The sequence below is a fragment of the Cnephaeus nilssonii genome, assembly GCF_951640355.1.
Source record: "Cnephaeus nilssonii genome assembly, chromosome: 17".
In the NCBI taxonomy this organism is placed as follows: domain Eukaryota; kingdom Metazoa; phylum Chordata; class Mammalia; order Chiroptera; family Vespertilionidae; genus Cnephaeus; species Cnephaeus nilssonii.
In genome coordinates this window covers 14088629-14114748 of record NC_137088.1, presented here as the reverse complement: position 1 = coordinate 14114748, position 26120 = coordinate 14088629, and the positions used below count along the sequence as shown (strand labels likewise).

The 26120-nt window shown below is 40.4% G+C and overlaps 1 protein-coding gene across 1 annotated transcript in view; it reads right to left on the bottom strand.

Moving 5' to 3' along the window:
• Nucleotides 1–26120, bottom strand: part of GADL1 (glutamate decarboxylase like 1) — a gene marked incomplete at its 5' end in the record, with an annotated part of 134763 nt that overhangs the window by 43110 nt on the left and 65533 nt on the right. The window contains 2 exons of the mRNA XM_079795485.1: nucleotides 943–994; nucleotides 10669–10868. Coding sequence (XP_079651611.1) covers nucleotides 943–994; nucleotides 10669–10868 — 252 coding nt within the window. The remainder of the gene's footprint in view (nucleotides 1–942; nucleotides 995–10668; nucleotides 10869–26120) is intronic.

Here is a 26120-nt window from a genome sequence, read left to right as displayed (position 1 = left end):
GATTTATTTTCCCATTGCTCCAAAGCTAATATGCTCTCATTATTTTATGAAAAGAGAAATTTTTATATTAGGTTAAAATTGCTATTGAGCCTGGCTGGTGTTGCTCAATGGTTGAGCATTGACCTATGAATTAGGAGATCACAGTTCTATTCCTGGTCAGGGCACATGCCTGGTTTGTGGGCTCGATCCCCAGATGGGGACATGCAGGAGGCAACTGATCAATGGTTTTCTCTCATTATTGATGTTCTATCTCTATCCTTCTCCCTTACTCTCTGAAATCAATAAAAATATATTTTAAAAATTGCTATTGAGCATATGCTACTTATAAGAATATCTAAGACTTTATATTTCTTAAAAATCACTTTATATTTCTCACACTTTATATTTTTTAAAAATCAGAATTAAATAATATTCCTCATATTTTCTAATCATAAATTTATGGGGGGAAATATTCTCTATCTTTGTAACCACCTATTTCTTATGTCTAGCAAATAATCCAACAACAAAATGACTTATTTTTCCATTGCTCCAAAGCTAATATGCTCTCATTATTTTATGAAAAGAGAAATCTATAAGCATTATTGTACATTCGCTTAATTGATTTTTCACATGCAGGCACCACTATAGTACAGTTGAATATTTGCAGTACAATCATTATGCAATTTATATATCAGGACAGAGGACATAATTTATTCAGTATTATCCTTGGTAATTATTATTGAGCACTTTAATTTTCAATATGTAAAGGCAAGTGTGTTCTCTGAATCCAACAAAGGAAAAACACTCACTAATAGAGTAAATTAACATAATGGACTCTCTGAATTAAGCTAATGACTTGTTTCTAAGTCTGCAACACAAAAACCAATGAAATATAATAGATTGGAAAATTACTACCTTCATCACTGCTGAGTGACAAAATCATAGGCACAGTTCCGTACTTACTTCTATCAGCAACTTGAATCCTTCTCTTTTCTTGATTTCTTCTACCAGGTACCTAAAAAAAACCCCACAATAATATTTATAATCTGAAATCTAAAAAGTCCATGAACATGACTGACATGACAAAACTGTTATTTCTGGATCAGAGACAAGGCTTAGAAATATGAGGCTTAGAAATAAATAAGGGTAGAGGTATAGGCAAAGGTATGGATTTGGAAGATACTCCTGAACCTATTGCAGTCTCCTGGGGCCTGAATAAAAAGACACATTTTTGGATGAGATGATGTCTATCTCACACGTTAGCATCAGACTTTCACCCCATTATGAAATCCACACAAAGTAGATTGGCTATATATCTCTGAACATGTGGAGTTCTCATTTACATTCTAGGTGGGTATTTAGCATAGGTACTTAAATTACCTAGCTGGCTTGGGGAGAAAGAGTTTTTGGTGTGTAGTGCTGCTTGTAATTTCATTCAAGATCAAGGAAGCTGAGCGTCATCTTGTCCAAGGCAGGACAGAGGGAAGAATAACTTTCTCTTGTTCAAGTAAGCAGGTTATAGCCATTGGTGAACTGTCTCTGAAGTCATTTTGAACGTCAGGGAAAAGAGAATTATCACACCACAAGCAAAGGACACAGATACATGAGATATGGAATCTGATGGAGAAAAGACTGAAATGACATTGAGAATATAAAGTAAATTAACACTGACACCCCTTCCCTGGGATTGATTATCTATATTATAAAAGGCCTGTGGCCGGAACGCTGGAACAACCAAATGACCGGTCACCAGGAGGTGCATGGAGCACCTCACGGGCCCTTCCCCCACCCCTCACATCCCACCCCCGGGCACCGGCAGCATCAGCGGAGCATCGTGGGGTGCCGTCCGCCACCGTCCGCAGAGCGTACGAGGTGTCACGGGGCGGCAGACATGGCCCTGATGGCAGGCTAGGCCTAGGGAACCCTACACACACGCATGATTTAATCGTGCGCTGGGCCTCTAGTTGTCTGTATAAAAAGAGAAAGCTTCTGAAATGGTTGGCCTTGAAAACTAGTGATTTGGTCATGAGCCTTGAAAGGTTTGTAACACTTGACTCAATATTTCAAATTTGGGTGTCAAATGTAAGGAGGTGATTAGGGGTGCTGACAAAAATGTACTTGCTAGGGTATTTATTGTAATTTTATATGTAATAGCAAAGAGAGAAAAAGAAAAGGGAAAGAAAGGAAGGAAAGAAGGAAGGAAGGGACATCACATCCAAGAACGAGGACTGGCTTTGAAAACTATGGTCCAGTCAGTCATAAGGAGTTATGCATGTACAACCACATGAAATGTGATCCTGTCACTAAATGACACATATTCAATTAATATTTAAGGACAACAAAAAATGCTCTTCTCAGGCCTCAATTCCCTTCCCTATAGAACTGAAATAACACAATCTACTTTTCTCGTCTCAAAATGCTGTTGTAAAAAATTTTTTTTAATCAGACATTAACAAATTATTAAGTATAGAAACTGTGAAAATGAGAGTGGTTATTATCATTATGTTCATTTGCTATAAAGGCTATTGTAGAATGTGAAAATGGACTCAGTTCTTTTTTCCCAAACTTGCTTATATAGTTCTTCATATAAGGTTAAATATTGGTGTTTAGCAAATAAGTTATATCATCTTTAAATGATACAAAGTCTTATGAAATTCTACCATTATTAGCTAGATAATATAGACCCTTTATTTTGAACAATAATATTGTGAATGTGCGTGCGTGCGCACACACACACAGACACACACACACACGTTTTACATACTTCTTTCCCTGAGTATTTTTTTCAGGAGATGTTATGTAGCTGTAATGTTTTGAACCTTCAGCACACTCCTAACTTCTGCTAAAACCAATCCAATGGTTAGTAAACATCAGAAAATATGCTCAAGATCACTGGTAATCAAAGAAGGGCAAATTAAAACAATACTGAACCATGTTGCTCATGTGATATAAAAATAAAATTTAAGAGAGACAAGACCTAAAACTAGTGAAAATGTGACAGAAAGCTGCTAAAAACCTTTTAAAATTAATAATAATCATATCTTCTGATGCAGCCAACCATTTTAGTGATGCTGATCTACCAAGGGAAAAAATAATCACTACTATATACACACATACACATATATATCTTTATATGTACATATATACATTATTGTACCTAAATCTATATGTGTGTGTATGTATTCCATACAGAATAACTAGAAATAAGATTAATGTCCAGAAATTGGCAAATGGTAAAATAAAATGTATTATGGCAATACAATGTAATATGATGCAGCTATTAATAAAAATGGATTATGTCTACTTTGATTAAACCACACATATTCTTATGATATTTTAGTAAGAGGTAAAAGCAAAATACTAAAAATTGTGGATACTATGATTCTACTTTCTGAGAACTTATAAAAAAGGAGAGCAAAAGTAATCCCTACCCACAATTATGTATGATCACATAGTAAAGTATGAAAGGATGCTTAGTAAATTGTTAATGATTACCTAAGAAAAGGAAAAATGCAATGCAACGGAGGAGGTAGAAATTATTAACTCTCTTTTTATATTTCTTTGCAAAGTTTCATAGATGTGGTTACTTGTGCAATTTTGAAAAGGTACTGAACAAAAGATAAAACGTAAAGCACAAAACAACATAGACATATACAATCTAGACAAGGAAAGCTTGCGAACCACACTTTTCCTTACCTACTCAGGCAGAAACCTACAGACTAGCTGTTAACTCAGAAGCTGATGCCATTGTGGTCTCATCCCGAGGAGCCTTCACTAATCCTGGTCACCTTGAGGCTACGAAAAACTTCGTATCTCCAGAGGTCCTCAGAACAACTGCAGAGGATGCTAGTGGTGTAGCTAATCAACTCTGGGACGGAGCAAATTTCTTAGCCTCCCTGAGCCTGCCTCAGTTTACTCACGCATGTAATGGAGATGTGACGCTAGATTGGTAAAATCCTTCCCTAAGAGATTATGACTGTATGAAACTTACACACACTACCTATAGTCTCAACTTAAAATATTTCTGCCAAACTGGCTAGAGCTGCTCGTGGGAGAAAGGCATCCTAAAACAGAGCTGAACCGTTTAAATTAAGACTCTGCTCTTTGCTAACCATATGGACCTGGTTTTGCCTGAGGGTCAATGTCCCCACTGCAGTCACTCTCAGAGCCAGGGTTAACACTCCAACTGAGCTGAGAGTAGAGGTCTCTCGGGTGCAGAGTTGCTATTATAACAATTCCGTGCTCTACGACACACCATGTCAATAGCTTTCCCACATGAAGGGGTTCCATTGCCAAATGTATCTGAGCAACGGCATTGCTGTCGTCTACAATGAGAAATATCCTTGGCTTAATTCATAAGGACGTTTATTGAGCTGGTTCGGTGGTTCAAGGCTATCATTAAGAAGTAGACATTTCCTATCATTTCAGCCAGCCATATGCTCAGCATTAGTACATTTTTTCATGTTCATCAAGCTATCTGATACAGCTCCATATATCACACATCATTATACAACAATGTCCCAAGAAGAAAGAGAAAGGGCTAGAGCAAAAGTGGTTTTACTTAATTTTTCTCTATTTACATAAGACTATTTCCCCCAGATGCCTGCACAGAATTCATCCTGTATCTTATTGACTGAAGCTGAGTCATATACCCATCCCTGAACTAATTGTTGGCAATGGGAACTGGCTTGGACCAGTGTTCCCAGCTGTAATGTTCCTACCTCCACAAAATCAAGGTTCTGTTGGCAAGAAAAAGGGGAGCATGGTTGTTGGGTGAACAATTAACAGTGTCTGCATTCTGGTTAAAGCAAAGTTGAAAATGTTTCTATATTACAAGCCCTCCTCAGAGTCCTTAATGTGCTAATGAACACTGAATCTCCAAGAGAGAAATAATGTAGTAGTTAGCATTTCCCAAGCATATTTGACCATGAAAATATTTTTTTTTGGAAGAACATTTATTACGATGTTCTGGAAGTCTATTATTCCATAGAGCATAGTTTTAGAAATGCTAGTTTACAAGTGCCTCTTCTACAGGGTACCTTACCCTTTTTTTTTTTAAAGCTTAAATAAAATGAGTTTTGAGAGGGAATCAAAATAAGGTTTTGAGTCACTTCTTCCTACATTCATAGGAATGATTTATTCCTCACAACTTTTCTTTTCAATATATGGAAACAGCCTAGAGATGAAATACATTTTTAAAAAAAAAACTATTCTTATCTGATGCCAGCCAGAAAAAAAAAGAAAAATATGTACATTGATTTTTGGGACATAATGCAGGAACCATAAACCACTTTGACCAAAAAGCATCCAGGTAAATAGGTTCAAGGAACAACAATAGCTTCATAAAAATCACCACTGTCCTCACTAAGCTTAGCAAAAAAAGAGAGAAAAAAATACATCAGCAAGAGTTTTCACCAAACCTACTGGGTAAAAAAACTCATTATAGGAAGATTCTGGCTTGATTTTGAAGCATACACTCATGACAATCTTGCTCTGAAACACGTTCCCATCCTTTGCTTAAAAATGTGCTTCTGATGGCAGATACCCTCAAGTCTATGATTATTAAATGAATTTAATATTTTTGCATTTCGTTGTCCTTTCTGGAAACAGCCTTTCTAGTCCCTTTCTCAGTTCACCAGCCACTTAGTCTTCACGGAGCACTCTGAACCAAGTTTCTCTCCAGGGCTCATCTCCTCACTTGACATTTTTTTCTGATACATGGAGCCTTGCAGAACTCCTGGGAGTTCTTTCCATCTGCTTTCTGTATGCTCTGCATACATTAAGCCATAATGCATGGCTTGTGATTCATCACAAACACCTACCTACTACATTCTACTGCAATGGTGATTTACAAAAAAATTACCAATATAAAAAATTGAAAACATTAGCCACTAATAGTCTTTTGGACTCTCCTCCTCTTGTCACCTGGAGAAACACATTAGCACCAAAGTGCCACTGTGTAGCTGCTCACCTTTTCCATACTGACAACAGTAAATCCCTCAGTATTCATGCAAGTCAGTGAAATAAATTCCACTGGAGGAATTACAGAGACGTGTGTCAAGGGGATAGATAAATGATACATTGGAGACCTAGCAACAGCAGAATGGGAGTTTGTGAGCTGTTTCTTGTTGTTGAAAAGGCCTATGTACGTGACTCTTCTAGATTGCTTTAAAAATTACCCCTTAGTGAATATCCATTTAACCTGAGTGCCATAACAAAAGGCTGGAAGGTGCCCTCAGCAACAGGCTGCCCTGGGCATTGTGAAACATTTTCCACTTTCTTAGGCAGAAATCCGAGATGCACAATCTCCTGGCTTGTGCTGGAGATGGCGATTTTAAACCTCAGCCCCTTGGGTTTCAATTGTGTGTTGCTTTAGGTTCCCAACACCACTGATTTTCAAACAACCCAAGGAGAAAGCAAGTTTTTAGTGGTTAATATTTCTTCTGAGAAACGTGCGGTCATCAACTGGGATGACAAGGGTCGAAAGAAAATTAGGAAAGCCTTCCCATCTTCTAGGCAATACATGTTTCCTTCTTGCTGGATCTCTGACAACTGGTAACATAGCAATCATAATGTCTGTTCCTGCTCTCCAGGGGAAGAGGGAGCAAGCTACCTGATCAAGGTGATGGCAGTCCGTAGGTACATCAAAATCGGGCCCTTAAGTCTTAAAGTCAACATGGAAATTTCAACACTAAGCTCCATTTTGATTCAGGAACATGAAAACATTGCTTCTATACGGTCAGTGCAATCCTTACTGCAATGTGCCAGGGGTAGAGTCGCACAGCTTTTCCAGGTATTTAAGACACCTGACCTAGGGCCTAGGGAAATGGATATCTTAGCTACGTTAGACTGCTGATAATAGAGGGGCACTCCAAAGAGTAACACAATTCTCATGTGCATCTTTACTTTGCTAGAGTTCTTATCTGCTGAAGGATATTATACTTCTAGGAAACAAAAGTGTTAGCCATAAATTAGAGAAGTTATACCAAGGAGAGCCTAACACCATGAATGAGAATCATTTTTATTACAAAAATCTAAAGCAGGTGGTCTAGGGTCAGTGGGTGTGGTGGAAAATGGTATTTCAACTCTCACCAGTCAGTGGTCTGAACTGATTATGATGGCTCACAAAATCAGTGGTGTTCTAGTGCTAGATTTTACTGGCTAGTGAGAGCTAATTGTTAAATATTCTGGAATTTTGTAAGCCACAACTGGAAATTGGCAGACATTACAAATTGAGGCTATTTTTTCCCCTCCCAAGAGACATTTTATTTCTAGACCACTACACACTGATTCAAGGATACAGATTAGCTCCCAGAATTGAGAAAATGTTCCATTTTTTTCCCTAAAGAGCAGAACCACAAACCAGTCAACCAATTTAAAAGGAAATAAAAATCATGAAAATAAAGACCTTATATTGCTATCTTAATATAATTCTTAATCCTAGAGTAATTTTCTCCAAGTTTATAATTTTATATTCATTCAAAGTGATATCTGTAAAACGACTTATCTTTTGCTTGGTATTAGAGGTTGGAAAACAGAATAACTTTTGCTTACTCCAGGAATAGAGTGTTAGATATCAAGAATGTGGAATATTAAGGGGGAAAAAAAACTATTATGAGTAACAGCATGAAAGAGGAGGGATTATTTTTCAAATATTAAATATAGGTCACAGAGTCTGCAGCAATGCTCACTGAAATGTTAATTCCATTCAATTCAACTTGACAAACATTTATAAACAATAAGTGTTGCTGAATTGAACTGAAATGTTAACATTTATCCTCCTGTGATATTTCTCTGCAAAAATGAGAAAAACTCCTTTGACTATAAATTAACTTCTACCCTGAGATGAATGTTAACTTTATAATAAATACAATCATCAAATATTTATATCTCGCCTGTTTCATGACACCTGTTATTGAATTACTCAGCGGCTTAGAAAAAATAATGCAGAGATTCTACCACACTTAAATGGTATGAGAAAATACAAAAAAAAGTGAACAGAGATTTCTGAACTTTTAGTGAGCAACTATGAATATTTACGGTAGACAGTTCCATTTTTTTTTCACCTCCGGGTAGTTATCTCCCTACTTCTGACCGAAGCACTTTAGCCCCACTTCTACTAAAAGCACACCGCTCACCTAGTTTCAGTATATGTTCTATAGGAGGAATTGGCAGTCTCCCTAGTGCCAAGGGAGGGCCTGTGGCTCAGCATGACCAATGAGCGTAGCACCTTTCCCTGAACACAGTGACTGATTCTGAGGTGGATGCTTGCTCCACACAGATATGATTATACATTTCCTCGAGGTTATGGAGAGAGGAAACGTCTCTCCTTTTTACCTTGACCTTGAGTTTGGGAGGATGTAGATCTGACACTCCTGGCAGCTGCCTTCCTACATAGGAAGAAACCAAACATGGAGGAGAACAGACCTGATAGATGGAGATAAACTGAGGTCAGGTGATATTGTTTAAGCCCCTTGAATAAGCCATTCCAGAAGTCGTCACTATACTAGCTTATAAGTAATATGAGATAATAAATTATCTTTCTTTACTTATGATACCTGGAGTTAAGGTTTCTGTCACTTACCACCAAAATAATTGTAACAGACACATATTTGCAGATTTTTCAAACTACTTCTGAAACCACAATCACCAGAAAGTGCCAAAGCCATCTCTTCACCTATCCTTATATCCAAGTCCTTTGCCATGTACTTTTGCAGTTCTTCCTGCAAAATGACGGACTGTACTTCCTGCCTTTTGACATTGAGATTGGCCATGAAATTTGCTTTGGCCACTGGAATGCTAGTAGATATGATGCAACCAGGAGGTTAAAGTGGGCTTGCCTTATTGGGCTTCTGTCAGCCCCGTTACAAGAACACGCTCCGGCTAGCCTGCTGACCCAAGGACAATGAAAAACATGTGGAGAGTAGACCCAGTCTGCTTCCCTCCACTCCCCAGCCACCATAGTATGAGATAAAGCCACTCCAGCCAAGTTGCAGACGTACGAGTAAATCATTATTATTATTATAAGACTAGTAGCCCTGCGCACGAATCCATGCACCAGTAGGTCGCTGCCATCCTCCTGTAGCTCTCCGCCCACTGCCCCGCCCTCCTGTAGCTCTCCCCCGCCTCCCCTCATAGTTTGCTGCCCTGCTCTGTCCTATAGCTCTCTGCCACCCACTTGTAGTTTGCTGCCCCACACTCCTGCAGATCCGTGATCTGGTCGTTATGTGGTCAGTCGTTACACCTCACGGCATAAGGGATAATTAGCATATTCCTCTCCTATTGTATAGGATACTGAGTTTCTAGACAATCTGCAGTGATGCTCAGAGCATGGCTGTTGCACACAGTCTTGCAGAGAGCACCCATACCACTCCCAGTATAGAAAGAAGAAATTGTTTTAAGTCTCTAGGGAGACACTTCAGGTTTTGCAAGTGAAATGTAAACAGGGAGTGAAGAAGGAGAGATTATTCAAGCCAGAGATCACAAATTCTGATGCCTGTAGTGGCAAGCAGGTAAAAACAAAACACAAAAAAACTGAAACTAAAGCTCATGTAGCAGGTAGCATATGCCAGCCAGGCACTGTTCTGAGAGTTTAAACATATTAATTCATTTAATCCTCATCACAATTATTTGAGTTAGACACTGTTGTTATCTTCATGTTACTGGGGTGAAACTGAGGTACAGAAAGTTTAAAAAACCTTCCCAAGTCACAAAGAGCTTATACATGGTAGAGCTAGCTCCTCTAAGCTATAGTAAAATGAGCTAGATAAGAAACAGGAGGAGTGGAGGGAACGATGCTTCTCCCGAGAGTCGGGTGTCATGTTCAGCAGCTTGTCACCATGTGGGATTGAGAGCATTCTGAATAGAAGCCCAAAATCTAGATTTTTAACAAATCTCCCTATTTTTAAATACTATTTTAAATGTTCAAATGTTTTATTTTTAAAATCATGAAGGTTAACCCTATGAAGTTCAGGCCCAACAAGTCACATTTAAAAGTAAATTTGGTCATGGCCTGCCCATTGGCACCCACTGATCCAAGCTTAGCAGCAGAGTTCTGTTCAGGTGATAGATGTGTCCAATGCATATATCAAGAGCTCTTCAAATGTCTTTGAAAGTGGGTTCAAAAGCTTTGTCTCTAATGTTACAACAAGGCAAGCAACCCTGGGGCTTCCACTTTACCTTTACCTTGATGCCTTTACACCAGCCCCACAGGCTCAAGACCTGCTATTTGGGTCCTTGAAGTCACCATGATCTCTCTCTCATCTGGAAATCTAGGCCTGCTATTCCCTCTGCCTGGATTCTTCTTCTGTCCTTTCTTTATTATGTCTTAGTTGAATGTTGCTTCCCACAGAAAGCCTCTGCCAGTGACCCTCATGAATATACTGGGGAACCCTGCTGAGTGGTCTGGAGCACCATGCACCTTCCTTTAACAAAAAAGTAGGTTCAACTGTATTTTTATCTGCTTTGGCACCAGAATAAATTTCTTATAGGCTAGGATCCTGGAGGGCAATGAGTAGGAGTACTTTGTTCACAATTCCTAACACATAGTAGATACTGGAAAAAAATGGTTATCAGATAAAAGAAGAAATGCACAAATGAAATAATATGTACAGACCTCGCAAATGTTACTGTCACTGAGTCTATTATACATACACACACACACACACACACACACACACACGCAAGTACCTAGATAATGCAAGAGCACGATTAACTCTTTCTTCGAGGCCTAATGTGCCCAGGGCCTTCCAAGTCATCCAGAACTTGAATGCATCTGCTCTCCTGCTACATTGGATAGACTTGTCTCCTGTGTCGTAGCTGACATCATAGAATTTATCCTGCTGGAAGAGGTAAGATGCCTTGGCAGAGTAGCATTTCTTAAGAAGATCCTTTATGGGGGGGAAAAAGAAGAAAGATTAAAAGATTGTCCATTTTAAAAATACACTTAATTTTGAAAACAAACACCCACAAACATAACCTGTATAATATTCTACTACTTTGTCCCAAAGGTGTTTGGTCTCATTCTATGACTGCCCTAAATCAGAAGCAAAAGGTATGTATTAACTCGGATGGATTATCCATTGTGTTTCTGGAAAACCCTGAGAGTTGAGAATGCTAAATCCATCCACAACACTTTTCCTGATGAGTACTGAGAAGCGTTGAGACAACCATGTCATCATCTGTATGAAATCAAGGTGGGCCCATTTCTCAGTATGAAATAAAAATCTGATTATAACTCACTCAAGGCTCCTACCATATTGTACATACTTTATACAACTTCATATGCAGAAAAACTAGGCTTTTAAAACCTCTTCTTTTCAACTCATCCATATTAAAGAAGCCTGAAGTGACAATAACCCAGAGGAAAAAATCTGAAGAAAGTGCTATGGAGGAGTTAAACAAGTGTCAACAAGTTTTAACAACTACAGTATATCAGCTACAATGCCAAACGTTTTTTTGGTGTCACATTGGTTTTTATTTACACCCAAACTCAATTTGCATTTACTGACTGGTAACTTCTTGCCAAGCAGTGGAAGACAATTCACTATGTTTATCACCATTTTAGTGTCTTCGCTTTGACATCAAATTAATACTGTTTAAGCCCTATGGCCCTCAATGTCATTTGGTATCTACAAAATCCCAGATTTTCTAACCTGTCTTTCACAGCCCCCATAATTCCCTGAGCATCTTCATTACCTGAGAATATCTAATAGAACCGTCTACTTCCCCAGCATAACCAAACTACTCAATGTCCCTTAACCACTAGACCATGCCCCCTCTGCACCTTTGCTCACACCATTTGCTTTACCGTGTCTCTATTTTAATATAACATGACATTCAAAAGAATATGTACAGAATACTTATAAGTTCTGAAGTTTACTAACACCAAACATAGTCTTCCCTCTTAACAAGGTCTGCCCTTCCTTTGGGTTCCATCTCAAGTTCTGCTTCTTCTTCAGCTTCTTGATCTGCCCATTCGATTGGACTCACTTCCTGCCTTTATATTCGGCTGCATTTGTTGGCTTTCCTCCTGCAACGTCCCCACTCAATGAGCAGTCTGCATGTATTATCTCCTCATGTGGCAAAACCGGTTCTTGAAAACAGGAATCATTTCTTATCCACATCTTGTCCACATCCACAGAGCATAACATTGTATTGGACACAGAGGACCCTCACTAAGCAATTAGGGCAATTATGCCACTCCCCATATTCCATACTTCTCTCACATTCTCCTGATATGTAGTATGAACAGAATATACACAGATATGTGAACTTCTCATATGGTGCATCTTATAAACCTTAACGATGCAAAAATATCTGTGCTGTACTGGAAGCTACAGAGAAACTCCAGAGGAGTCATAGAGGTCCTAGAAATGATCCCTTTTAAACAGAGAATGTATTAAATGTATTCACTGGACTGATCAACTTGTATTTCCAGGTATCACATTCCAAACAAAAGCATGCATTTTGTTATCTTAATAGCAATTTTGTCTTGTGTGGATATTAATCTGGATATAATGTGTTCCATTACCACAAAGAATGACTTTATACTATATAAAAATTATATAGCAACTATAATCAAGAACTCCAAAATCCCACTCATCCATTATCCAAAATAAACTGAGTATAAAATAATAATTAAAGCAATATTAGTAAACCGTCAGCCTGGCCTTGATAGATATAATTGGGAGACACTGGGGAAGAGCTGATTGCTCTGATCTGAATATTAAGGTAGAAAAAGCTCCTTACTCTTTAAGCTACTTTAATATTATCAGCAATCTTTCAACTTCGATCACAGCAGCCACCACAGCATTTCCTTACCCTCAAATGTCAGGAAATTTGGTTATTGTTTCCATAGCAACTATAGCCTGACCATGCATTACAACATTAAAAGGCCACTGCCTATATTTCAAAGACAAAGCCTACACACACACACACACACACACACACACACCATATTTACACACACACACTTGTAATTGCATCCTGATTATAAATGTATTTTCATCAACTATGCAAGATTCAAAAAATTCCCAAAGCAAATGAACTTTAAACGTGTCTTGGGCAAGTTTCAGTGACTTATGCTAGTGGCTGTAAGGAAGAGGAAGCCCATTCATTATCAGAAGACAAATGGATCATCTTAGTCAAATGGAGAAGAGGAGAGCCAAGGAAATATACAGCAGAATGAGTGATGGTCCTGCGGTAGTGACATTGTTAATTTTGTTGGACTGAAAAATCCTCCTGCCTTGGGAAGCTTCCCATAAAGAACTGGAGGCTTGGGACTTACTTTATTGAAAATAAATGAAAGCTATTTCCCCAAAGTTTTTTTGCTTTGCATTTTAGTTTATATTCTTGTATTAAAATTGATGAGATCTCTTTAGTTTAAGATACACATTAACTAAGGAAAGATCTCCAGAGAAAACAACAATATTGGAATAAGTATAATAAAAGTTAAGATTTTTACTTTTTAAGTGTAAAACACTTAATCTGTCATTACTGTACTGTCAAATAGAAGGACCATGTTTATCTTGCTCATCTTTATACACTTACTAGAGGCCTGGTGCACGAAATTTGTGCACGGAGGGGGGGCGTGTCCCTCAGCCCAGCCTGCACCCTCTCCAATCTGGGATCCGGGATCAGGCCTAAACGGGCAGTCGGAGATCCCTCTCACAATCCAAGACTGCTGGCTCCCAACTGATCACCTGCCTGCCTTCCTGATTGCCGCTAACCGCTTCTGCCTGCCAGCCTGATCACCCCTAAGCACTCCGCTGCCAGCCTGATTGATGCCTAACTGCTCCCCAGCCAGCCTGTTTGCCCCCAACTTCTCTCCTCTGCCAGCCTGGTCACCCTTAACTGCCCTCCCCTGCAGGGTTGATTGCCTCCAACTGCCCTCCCTTGCAGGCCGGGTCCCTCCCAACTGCCCTCCCCTGCTGGCCATCTTGTGTCCACATGGGGGCAGGATCTTTGACCACATGGGGGCAGCTATATTGTGTGTTGCAGTGATGGTCAATCTGCATATTACTTTATTAGATAGGATAGAGGCATGGTGCATGGGTGGCGGCTGACTGAAGGGTGGGGGTTCCCTTGGGGTGTGGGGCGGCCTGAGCGAGGGGCCTGTGGTGGTTTGCAGGCTGGCCATGCCCCCTGGTGACCCAAGAGGAGGCCCTGGTATCTGGAATTTATTTACCTTCTATAATTGAAACTTTGTAGCCTTGAGTGGAGGTTTAGGCCGGCAACAGGATGGCTTCTTTTGTTACCGCAGAAACCCAAGCCTCCCTCCCGCTCTCAGTGGCTGTAGCCATCTTGGTTGGGTTTATTTGCATATTTGCTCCTGATTGGTTGGTGGGCGTGGCTTAGGTGTAGCAAAGGTGCGGCCAATTTGCATATTACTCTATTATTAGGTAGGATTCCTAGCAGGACAATAAAAACTAGTCATGTGGATTCCGGAGACAAATATTCAGTGAGAATTGCTTTATATTGTGGTATCTCAAACAGTCTCATGAATTAGTAGACAATGTACGAAAATTTTCACAGAGGCAAGTGAAAGAAATGCAATCAAAGTAGCTTAAGCAAAAAGGGAAAATTGTACAGGCTCATATTTTTAAAAATCCAGATATGTAAAATCTGCAGGCACAGTTGGATCCAGGACTAAATCAAGAATGTGCCTTTTTCCTCTTGTTCTAGTTTCTTCTATATTGGCCTCATTCTCACAGCAGAAAGCTGGTAAGAAGCCTAGGAACTAGGGTATTCCAGTGGGACCTGTGAGCACAGAAGGAGGCTCTGTTGGAGGGAGAGGGGCAAGAAAGAAGAGAGAGCCTCTGCCACTGATGCTACTACCCAAGCAGCAAGTCACCATTGGCCTTCCAAGCTCAATCTCTTCTCTGAACCTGCTGCTGCCTAAACCTAGCAGGAGGCCAATTAGTAAGGGAGCCTGGGAAATGTGGTTTTCTGGAGCCAGGCCCTTTTCACAGCAAAGCAGAGGAAGGTTGAAGAATGAATTATATAGTTAAGAGAAACAGGCAAATGTCAAGCACACAGTATGAGGACAGAAACCATAACTTTCCTTTTCAGTGTTTGTATTCACAACACCTAACCTAGCACATACTAATAATGGCCAGAGCCAACATTTATAAAGTCCTTACTATGTGTTAGGCACCGTATATGTATGAATTAATTTAAATCTGAAGTTGTACTATTTTTGTCAACACCCATGTACATGTAAAGAAACTGCAACATAGGAAAGTTTGGTGCATTACCTAAGATCATGTAGCTTCTAAGTGGTAGGCCTGGGCTTCAAACCAAGGCCTCTTGAATCCAAGGCCTCAGCTCTTTACACATCACTCTCTGCTCTCTCTACAGTGAGCGCTTAAGTATGTGTGGAAGAGAGTGCTCCATAAATACTCATTAAGAGTTCTTAAAGAGGTCGGTGAAATGGAAAATGGCAGTAGAGTACACATCAAACTAAAGGTCAAAACAACTAACATCCCATTCTGGGCCCTTAACTTTGTCCCTATAAATATAAATTCGGCATTTACTAGTGGCAATATCTTGTCTATGAAGCATTTTGAGATTTTACTAAATACTTGTGACTCTGGTGATATTTAAGGAGATCACTAAAAACACATAATGAGTTGGCAAGTTGTGTATTTTCCTTGTCAAGATTAGTCCAGTCACATTTGATTTCCACAGGCCAGATCAGATTCGGCAGCCTCTTTCCCAAGAGTCAGTGACTACATGAGGTTACTTTAAGTCCTCACTTCTTGCAATCGCCTTTTTCAGTTTACCAAACAAAAGCTACCAAAAACTCCCATGTGGCTCTTCCCATATTCTGTCCTGATTCACCATTACTTACAGTCAAGACATTGTCTAAATTAAATGCGTTAGGAAGTTAGTATATTAATCATCTTTGTACTAATTAATTCATTCCTAAATTATGTATTGAGGACCTATTTTAAGGTAAGTACTATGATGCCAGGAGTTTGGGCATACAACCCCAATGGAAGTACTAAGCATCTAGGCCAGGGGTATGGAATCATTTGGTCCGGCCCTGCCAAGGCATTGGGGGTGAGTTAATTAAATATTTGACCAAATATAGCAGGCGAATTTTTAAGCTGATAATTTTGTATGGCCCACGAATGATGTTATAAATATTCAAATGACCCTTGGCAGAAAAAAGGTTCCCCACCCCTGATCTAGGCTAACATTTGTTGACTAAATGGGCAAAATTAAATTTAGGCTGTGAATAGCAGACAGGCTTGTTGTAATGTAGAATATAAAAGTGAATTTTTAAAAACAATTATACCTTCCAATATTGGCTTTATTTGTTTGTTGAGCTAACATTTTGAGAGCCTTTCTACATGCCAAATGCTGTGCTAGGCACTGGTGCTGTAATGTCACCATCCTTAAGAAGTTGAAGATGGAGATAAGGACAGAAAAACAGGCAATTAGAGTACAGTGCTAGAACAGGGGAAAGAACAAGGTCTAAGGAGCATGAAGAAGGGTCATCTTTCACTAACTTAGAGATGTTAGATAGTGCTTTCAGAAGAAGAAATGTGTCGCCTGAGAGCTGAAAGATAAGGAGTTGCTGAGTAGGAGAAGAGAAGATAAAATTAATTCAGTATGACTGGGGCTAATTAATGAGGTAGGGCATAGCTCGGAAGGCTGTAAAGGTAAAAAATAGCCAAGTCACCAAGGATCTTAACTGCCTCGGTAAGAATGATGGGTCATGGAATTTTCACAGGCTCAAGTAGATATTACAACTTAAACTTCATTATTGTTCTGGCAGAATAAAGTGAGAATCAGCAGATGTGGATTCTGCTTTTGATTTAGTCACTTGGAGTCAAAGCTCAAAGCAAGTCACTTAACATCTTGGGCTTCATTTTTCTCATCGACCTAATGGAGATAATGATACTTGCTCTACCTACCATGCAGGAATACTGTGCAAGCCTAGTGAAATAACGTTAACTGCGAATACCTCTCAGTCTGCTCAAAATCCTCCCCTCCACTCTTCCCTTGCATATTCCTGTACCCCTGACCTCTCCCCCAACTGTCACCACCCATTTTTCCTTAGATTTATCTCCAAGGAAACTGCAGAACAGGATGCCAGCTCTAGACTTCATCACTGTTTACGAAATAAGCATATTACACCTCTCACCGACCTCCCTTTTTTAATGGGATGGGGCCATAGAAGCAGGTCACATTGATAGAATGTATTAAAGCTATCAAAAGGAATCTTAGAGCAATAGGAAGAATTATCCACGGTCTTTATCCTCCAAGTGGAGCTAATCCTGCCCTTGTTTACATTATCATTCTTGATAACCTTCTTAGATGTTGTGGGTCTTTATAAGTCTCAGCATGGTTTGTATGGAAGAAACAAAAAGCAGAATAAGAAATGAGATTGGGCAAGGCCATGCACTAGGTGGACTGAAGGCTAAGGAGCCATCAAGTGACCAGGTGTAACTTGCCTAGTTGTCTCCAGTTTCCTTATTCACACAAGAAAATGGATATGTTGAGTGACTGCTGAGTGGTGGGAATAAAGTAAGCAAATGACAATAATGCCAGTGTTATTTTCCCCCAAAGGAAACAAATCATACCGAACCAGGGAAAAGGTCAATGTATTCGGCTGAGTCATGAATAGCCTTAAAAGAAAGATAGGAAGGAAGGAAGGAAGGAAGGAAGGAAGGAAGGAAGGAAGGAAGGAAGGAAGGAAGGAAGGAAGGAAGGAAGGAAAAGGGAGGGAGGAAGGGAGGGAGGGAGGGAGGGAGGGAGGGAGGGAGGAAGAGAGGGAGGGAGGGAGGGAGGGAGGGAGGGAGGGAGGGAGGGAGGGGAAATGTCCAAAGCTCATTAATTAGCTTTGGGGATTTTTTGTACCTTTCCTTTTCCTTTCTTTTTCCCTCTAACCAGCCAGGCCTCAACTTTCTGGACCTCTCCTCACAGTGTTTCTGCATTGCGCCCTTCTTAAATTCATCTGTAATCCAAAGCATGTGTCCTTTCATTTGTGGATTGTTTAGACACTTCTTATTTTTCCGATGGCATTTTTTGACCCATCTTTTTAGTATTTATTGATTTCATTCATTTCCTTCTGTTTTAGTTTTTTCATTCTCTGTCGGAGTGGAAAATTGTTAAAACCATCTGGTGCTATATCCAGCTTGACAGAAAGATTATTTTTGAGGAAGGGCCACGGTTTTTCTTTGAACTCTCCACCAAACCCAAGGCAAATGCCTTCTCCCCTATGAAAGGCTACTTTCAGATACATCGTGTGTCATAGTGCTTCAGTGTCTGCAGAAGGTTCACGTCCTGACTTGACAGGCTTCCATTACCAGTTCTGAATAATTTTTTGGGGTCAATTGATTCATCTTTCTTTCCTATTCCATTCAAGCATTTTCTAGTCATTGGTATCACCTACAGGTCAACTTCTGCCATGTCTTCAATTTATTCTACAATTCTCACTCCCCTCCTTTCCCTCATCACTTGTATGTCCTGGAAGATGCCATGTATAGAAGTTTGCTGATATTTAAGGTGCTTTAGTTTCTGAAGAATTGCTGAACAGTCTGTTCTGCTCTCTCCTGCCATGTGGTGACACATTTGAGCTTTCTGTCCTGCCATTTCAATTAACTCCCTTTGTAAAGTTCACGCCAGCCTCCCTTGTCTCAAAATACTGCCCCACTAACCCTCTTTGCAAACTTGCTCAACGGACTACCTGATTCTGTTTCCAGGAAGTTTCTGGGTGCTGTGGGCTAGATTTCCAGCTAAAAAGAAAAAAATACACGAGAAGTGATTTCCTCGCGTGCTTCATTCAGTTCTTCACATTTTTAATACACAGTATTCTGTGAAGTATGTTCCTTGAGGAAACATCATTTTACTCATGATGTTTTGAAAAGGAGGTTTAACATGATATATACTTGTATTTGTCTTCCCCTTTGGGCTGCAAGTTATTTATTTTTTATTCCTAAGTTGCTTTTCACCGCTGAGTTCAGTCACTCCTTTCCTTAATGCATTTGAAGTATTTTTTAAAATTGTCATTTATCCACTGTGTGTATTGTTCTAAGGTAGCATAGAGATCCTACAAGTCTGTACCCCAGCTCAAAGTAGAAGTGGCACAAAGGGGCGCTGCATGAACTGTGGGCACAATCTTCAGGTCCCTCCCAGGCGAAGCCCCAGCTGAGGGAACTCCGGGCCTCGCAAGGCCGCAGCCTCCCCGGCTCAGCTCCCTTCTCCATTTGCCTCCCTACCTGCTACTCCTCCCAGTCACTCCACAGCCACTTCACAGCAAAATGACAGGAAGAAAGAGCGGTGCGTGTGCATCAACACAGACGTGAAACTACAGGTGGAGGGTTAGGAGGAGGGGAGGGCCTATTTTACGGGGGGCAGGGCCAGTGAGACTTGGAACACTAGTTTTTTTATTTTTTAAAATCTTTATTGTTGGAAGTATTACATATGTTGCCCTTCCCCCCCCCCCCCCACTGACCTCTTCTAGCCCCACCCCCGCCCTCCGCCCCACACCTCCACCACCCTAATGTCTGTGTCCATGAGTTGTGCATATGTACATACAAGTTCTTTGGTTGATCTCTCTCCACCCACCCACCCTCCTCTGCCTTCCCTCTGAGATTGGACAGTCTGTTCCATGCTTCCATGTCCCTGGATCTATTTTATTCATCAGTTTATTTTGTTCATTAGATTCCACATATAAGTGAGATCATGTGATACTTGTCTTTCTCCGACTGGCTTATTTCGCTTAGCATAATACTCTCCACACACTAGCTTTTCTTGATAGTGGTTTCCATGCTATCATCATACGAACTGCTAAGAAATCATAGGAGCTGAAGGTTTGGTATAATCTGTGAAAACCACTGACTATCCTGGAATGGTTGGGCACTGAGTACTAATACGAAGGCCCCACTTCTACTTCCAGAAAGCATCCTGGAAGATTTCAGAAATTTAGTTGAGTTCTAGGCCTACGGACCTGATAGGGATTTTCAGAGAACTAATAGAGTACTTTACTGCTAAACCTTAGATCTTGTATTTTCTTCTGAGGTGTAAATCTTCCTTAAATACACCTAACTAAGAGTTAGAGTGAACTGATTTGAAAACAAGAAAACTGAGCTATTAGATAGTTTTAAGAAATGCAACTGAATAAGTCTAAGCAGTGATGGTGCTTACAGGAGAGAGGAGAGTTGGGCTCAGTGTGTGAGAGAAGGTGGAAGTGCTTCTATAAATAGGTAAGAAACATCTGATTGTGCGGAGATCACTGCATGCCCTGCAAGCATTTAAAAATAGTGCATAGTGCAACTGGGCTTCTCTCTTAGAACAGATGGAGATTTTCCGATTTTTCTCTAGGCAACTATCAACATAGCATCCCTTCTCTGTTAAAGACGATCTAAAACTGTGTTTTTGCAACCTTGACTATAACTCACAGTAAGCAATTATATTTTAAACAGTGACAGTATCCCCCCTAATACACATGAAACAGAAACAAAAGCTTAATGGAATAGTACCCATTCGTACTTGAATTGCATACCAATATTTTCTATTCCATTCTATTATGACTGTTCATTAAAAAAGAAAATGAAAAGTTGTTATGACTTACAACTGACTGTACAACTCAAGATCAATTAGCGTGGTGGTTCTCAACCCTTGACAATATAAGAATTGTCTGAAGAGTTTAGAAAAAAAAAAAAACACCAATGCAGGGCCCTTTCAAGACCAAAAAAATCAGAATCCCTGGTATGGGGTAAGGGCAATCCTTATAAAGCTTCTGAGGTGGTTCAAACGTGCAGCGAGGATTGAAAACCACTGCTCTCATGGTTTCAACCTTAAATTGAAAACTCCTGGTCAAGGGGTTTCAGTCAGACATTGCTTTCATGTTGAGACTAGACAACTCTGAAGTGCTGTGTTTTTACCTGAGCATATAAACCAAGGTGATTATCTGACTTCTTTTTGTGCTATTAGTGTCTGTTATAAAACTTGTGTTTGAATACAAGTAAAAAGTGACTTTTTTCTATGCACCCAAATAAAGAGAATATAGGTGGGATATGGATAATGCTAGCATTTTAATCATCTATGAAACGTGTCTACAGACTGTGGCATCGCTGTGATGGGCAAAATGACTCCCGCAGCCCTAATCTATTCAACTGTTTAATTTCCTATGTTTTTGTGATACAGACTAAAGCATCATTTGTTTTTGGATATTTAGCCATATCAACATGATATAAGTAAACTTTGCTCAACCAGTTCTGATCGGAGGAATTGTAGTCTTTGCTCTTCCCGCATTACTTCCAACTCTTGAGTTTCTGAGATTCTATCATATATACACATGATATATATGTAAATATATGTTTACAGCCTACTTTGTGCCCAGGGGATTTAAGGCAGCTTACAAATATAGAATACAGTAGGATTAGGATAGAAAAGGGGAAAGTGGGGGAAACAAAGAAGAAGAAGACAGGAGAGATGAGGAAGGTGGGGAAGATGAAGAAAAGAAAAGGAGGAGGAAGAGGAGGAAAAAGGATGAGATTAAGGCCAAGAGAAAATGTGATGGGGAAATACAGTGAAGCCTGGAGTATATCTGTGCCCAAATAGCACGCTGGAAGGAGGGTGGAAGAGGACAGATGACTTGCCAGTTTCTCAGCACACCTGGTAATGCATGCACAGCAAAGGCATCCAGTGGCTATTTGCTGCTCTGAGCATTTACTGTGTAACTGTCAAGTACATCCCTTCACCTCATCATATCACTATTTCATTCACCTGTAAATTGAAGATAATGACACTGCAGGCGGCCTACCTCCTGTGGAGAAGTATTCGTGGCACAATGTTTAAGTGAATGTCTGGAAAAAATATTTATTAACATAGAACATATTTCTTCAGTCTGGATGGCTTAGTTGCATCTCTTCAAATACATGGACAGACATAAGGCAATGGTGTCTTTCAAACTGGACAAAACAGACACAGAGCAAGTGTGTTGCATTGGACTGAGGCTGGAAGAGTGATTCTACACCAGGGGCACAATATTTAACAAAATCAATCTATGTCTCCAGCTTATTGTGATGCTGTTAACAAGGGCCTGGTTTCTTTTCAAATGGAATTTTACACATTCAGCAGCAAGGCCGCTGGCCTACATTTCTTGGAGTCAGAGCATCCTCTAGAGGTCTGGCCTCTGAGGCTTGGAGTATAGCTAAGAGATTGATTTTATACAGGGGGGAAAATGCTATGCAGGAAGGCAATTTCTGAACACAAGTTCATTGCTCTTCTTTGTATAAATCTTTTTAAAGATTTGCTGGAAATTGTTGCTATTACTGTAACCATGGGGAATCCTACTTAAAACTGGCCTTAAATAACAATTCAAAATGAATCAGGAAGCACTTGGTAAAAATCCTCTGAATAGAACACAAGGTGTAGTGGACAAAAACATTTTTTTCAATGACTCCTAATAACATTCAGAAATGTACTAAAATGACAAGGAATTTTTCCGCTGTACAAGTGGACATTTGTCCAGACAGAGGCACCTGTGCATTAGCATGTGGCTCACTCAATTTGGACACAAAAAAGGAAAAACTACATTCACCGAGTGCCCACTCCATGGTTGGCACTGCCCTGCACCCTTTTGAACATTGTATCATTTAATGTCATAGTAGTTCTTCAAAACAGAAAGTATCTCCCTTTTGCAGATAAAATAATTGAAGTTCAGAAAAGTTAAGCAACCTGTCAAAGTCACACAGGGCAGTCATAAGCAGAAGCAGAATTTGAGCACAAGTTCTGCTGGGCTTCTCAGTCCATAGGTGTATTTACCCACTGAGAAATCATACTTACTCCCAGAATTTCCTACTTTAAACTGTGGTCCCAGTGACTGGGGAAGGCACAGTCCTCCCCTCTGGGTGTTTCTAAAATACAAACGAGCAACCAATTTCTATAAAGGGCCAGTTAGTAAATATTTTCAGCTTTGTAATCCATACAATCTGTGACACGATTACTCAACTCTGTGGTTGTAGCATGAAAGCAGCCATATAGGATACTTAAGTGAATTGGCATGGCTGTGTTCCAATAAAACTTTATTTACAAAAACAGGTGCAAAGCTGGATTTAGCCCAAGGGCCATACTTTGCAGACCTCTGTTCTGAGACATATCTATGAGACGACTGTTTCCAAATCTGTAGAGATAGGAAAGTTAAACATTTACCCAAAGGCTCCAACCCATTGGCTTCCATTTTTATTAAGGCAAGTGTTTAATTCTTTTAACTTCTAAAAGAGAACACCTAATTTAGAAAATAAAGTTGCCATGGTTTATTTTCCTTTTTAGTTTTGAGGGGGGAAATATATATATATATATATATATATATATATATATAGAGAGAGAGAGAGAGAGAGAGAGAGAGAGAGAGAGAGAGACTTCAGAGAGGAATGGAGAGGGAGAGAGATAGAAACATCAATAATGAGAGAGAATCATTGATTGGCTGCCTCCTGCATGCCTTCCCATTGGGGATTGAGCCCACAACCCAGGCTTGTGCCCTTGACCAAAACTGAACCTGGGACCCTTCAGTCCACAGGCAGTTTTAAGAATTTCTTTATGCAATTTCTATGGAGAATGGCATTTGATGATCAGACTCATCTGGTTTACAGTTTCTAACTTCCTTTCTACCCCCAACACCGCAGGAAGAAGAAAAAAGTATTCTGTGATGAAACAAGTTAAATCTGAGTTCACTTTCTGTTTTATTTTAAGGTTGTATTTTCTCATTTATAATGGTTCTTTGCTAAAATAATGTGGCAGGAAAGGATGTGAATTTCAAACTGGAAACTCATTATATGCAAACAGCTAATAGAAACTACTCATGGTCAAAGAGCAAGAAAGGAGGGAGGGAGGGAAGGCGGACAGAAAGGCTGTCTGGTGGGTTAGAAGCGGAGGGGTGAACTGACTTCTAGGATTCTCTGGCTCAGCTGGTTTCTAGATATGAGAACTATGTTTTCCAAACCAAACTCATGTTTGTTGAACTGCAAAGTCCTGAAGGAAACATTGGACCAGGTGTATTTAGAACAATCTTAACTGCAAATCCTGGGAGAGAGTGACTACAACTACAGAATCTCTGTACACCCCTGAGCAGTAAGAGAAGAAGTCAATGAGAAAAACCTACTGGCAAGGTCTGTGGATCAAACTGAGTTACAAGGAGATGTACAGGTCAGCTCAAGCAGCCTGAATGGTTCTGTAGAAAAGAGAATTAGCAACATAATTAGCAATAGAATTTCACTTTGAATTGGTTCTATGAGGATTGATCACTCAAATTTTATCTTTCTAAATCAACATTTTCCATACATCAGTGTGACTGTGAAATGCAGCGTTTTATTTAGTTAGGATATGAGGCTGCTCCATTTCTTGTCATCTTGATTTAGGAAGATATGAGCTCTGTGATTAAAAGCCTGGATTGTGGAGTGTGCCTGACTGGTTCTGAATCAAAGTTCTACCCTTACTAGCTTTGTAGCCTTGGACATGTTACTTATGACTTCTATAGTCAGTTTCCTCATCTGTACAGTGGGCAGAGTAAAAGTCCTCACCTCATTTATCTGTTCATCACACTTGCCAAGGCCTATATTGTACATGAGAAGAGTTAAGGAGCTTTTGGTTCAATGGAGATGACAGGCTAATGGTGTGATTACAGAGGACTTGGTGGTATATGCTGAATAAGTGCTTGGATAGAAGAGACCTCTAAATAAAGCAGCCAGGAAAGCAAGACGACACCCCCGCCCCCGCTCCAGAGAAAAGTTGTTGCTTAAGCAGAGTTTTCTGAGAGAAAAAGTAGGACTTGGGTAGGCAAAGAAGAGAGTGTCTAGCTTTCCACAGAGAGGGAACAATCTGTCTAGAGGAAAATGAATGTACTCTTCATGTGATGTCTGGAGCCCTCAATATGCAACCTGAGATTGCTTCCTAGCCCCATCTCTCAGCACAGCCCCATCTCAATTTCTGTTTAGCACATACATCATGGGGTGAAGGCTTCATTCCTACTCCTACCATTACCCTACCACAAATATAGTCCTCAAGCCTAACATTGCTCAGTGTACTCTCTAGAAAGACACCTGTGGGCTGACAGGTATAGGGTCCCAGATCCACAGGGACCTAAAATGAACCATCAATATCTTCTTTCTCCCCTACCTTACAAAATCCATGAAGTTGGTACAATAATGAGGGGAAAAAATGTCTTCTCTGTGATCTCATCTAGCCTGGTAACAATGAATGATATTTTTTGTTCTAAATAATTATTATAAACTAGAGGCCCGGTGCATGAAATTTGTGCACCAGAGGGGGGGGGTGTCCCTCAGCCTGGCCTGCACCCTCTCATAATCCGGGACCCCTTGGGTAGGGTCTCTAGGCCTGGCCGTGATCAGGGCCTATCGGGGCTTTCCTTCCCCCGGCTGCCAGCGGCTGGTCCCCCCCCTGCCCCCCCCCCCACTGCCACTGCTTGCCATCTATGTGGCCCTTCCCCCCCCCCCATCCCCTGCCACTGGTCATCTCCCTCTGCTGGCGATAGGCATGGGTGCGATCGCTTGGCTGGCCTGGGCCTCCCTCTGTGGGGTGATTGCTGGCCGGCCCTGCACACCTGCTGCAGCACCGCCAGCTGGGTAGCCTGGGCTTCCTTCTTTGGAGTGATCAATCGAGGAGTCCCCTCATCAATCACCCCGCAGAGGGTGGCCTAGGCCTCCCTCTGAGGGGCAATGGCGGGGCCCCCCCCGACCAAGCTCATTGCACCCGCCTTGGCTGGCCTGGTGCCAGTGTGTGTCATAGCATGGTTGTCCAGAAGGTCATCTGGATGGTCGTTCTGCTGTTCAGCCATTTGGTCAATTTGCATATTATGCTTTTATTATTGTAGATTATTGAATTTAAGTGCAAACCTTTCTCAAGAATGCCTAGACCAACAGACACATTGGGGATGGGGGGAGATCCCCACAGAGGAAAAGTTAAACTCCATGGGCTCACATTAATTCATTGTTAAACTGTAAAGCCAAGATCAGACTGTAGAGTACACTTAAGATTCCTGGCTCCATGAATTCACCACCAATGATGGTGAGTCATTTCCCCAATCACAATCTTTTTAAATTAAGGAGGTATTTCAAGAATTCCATTCCCTTGGATATTTTCCTCCTGGAATTCTATTGAGCCCT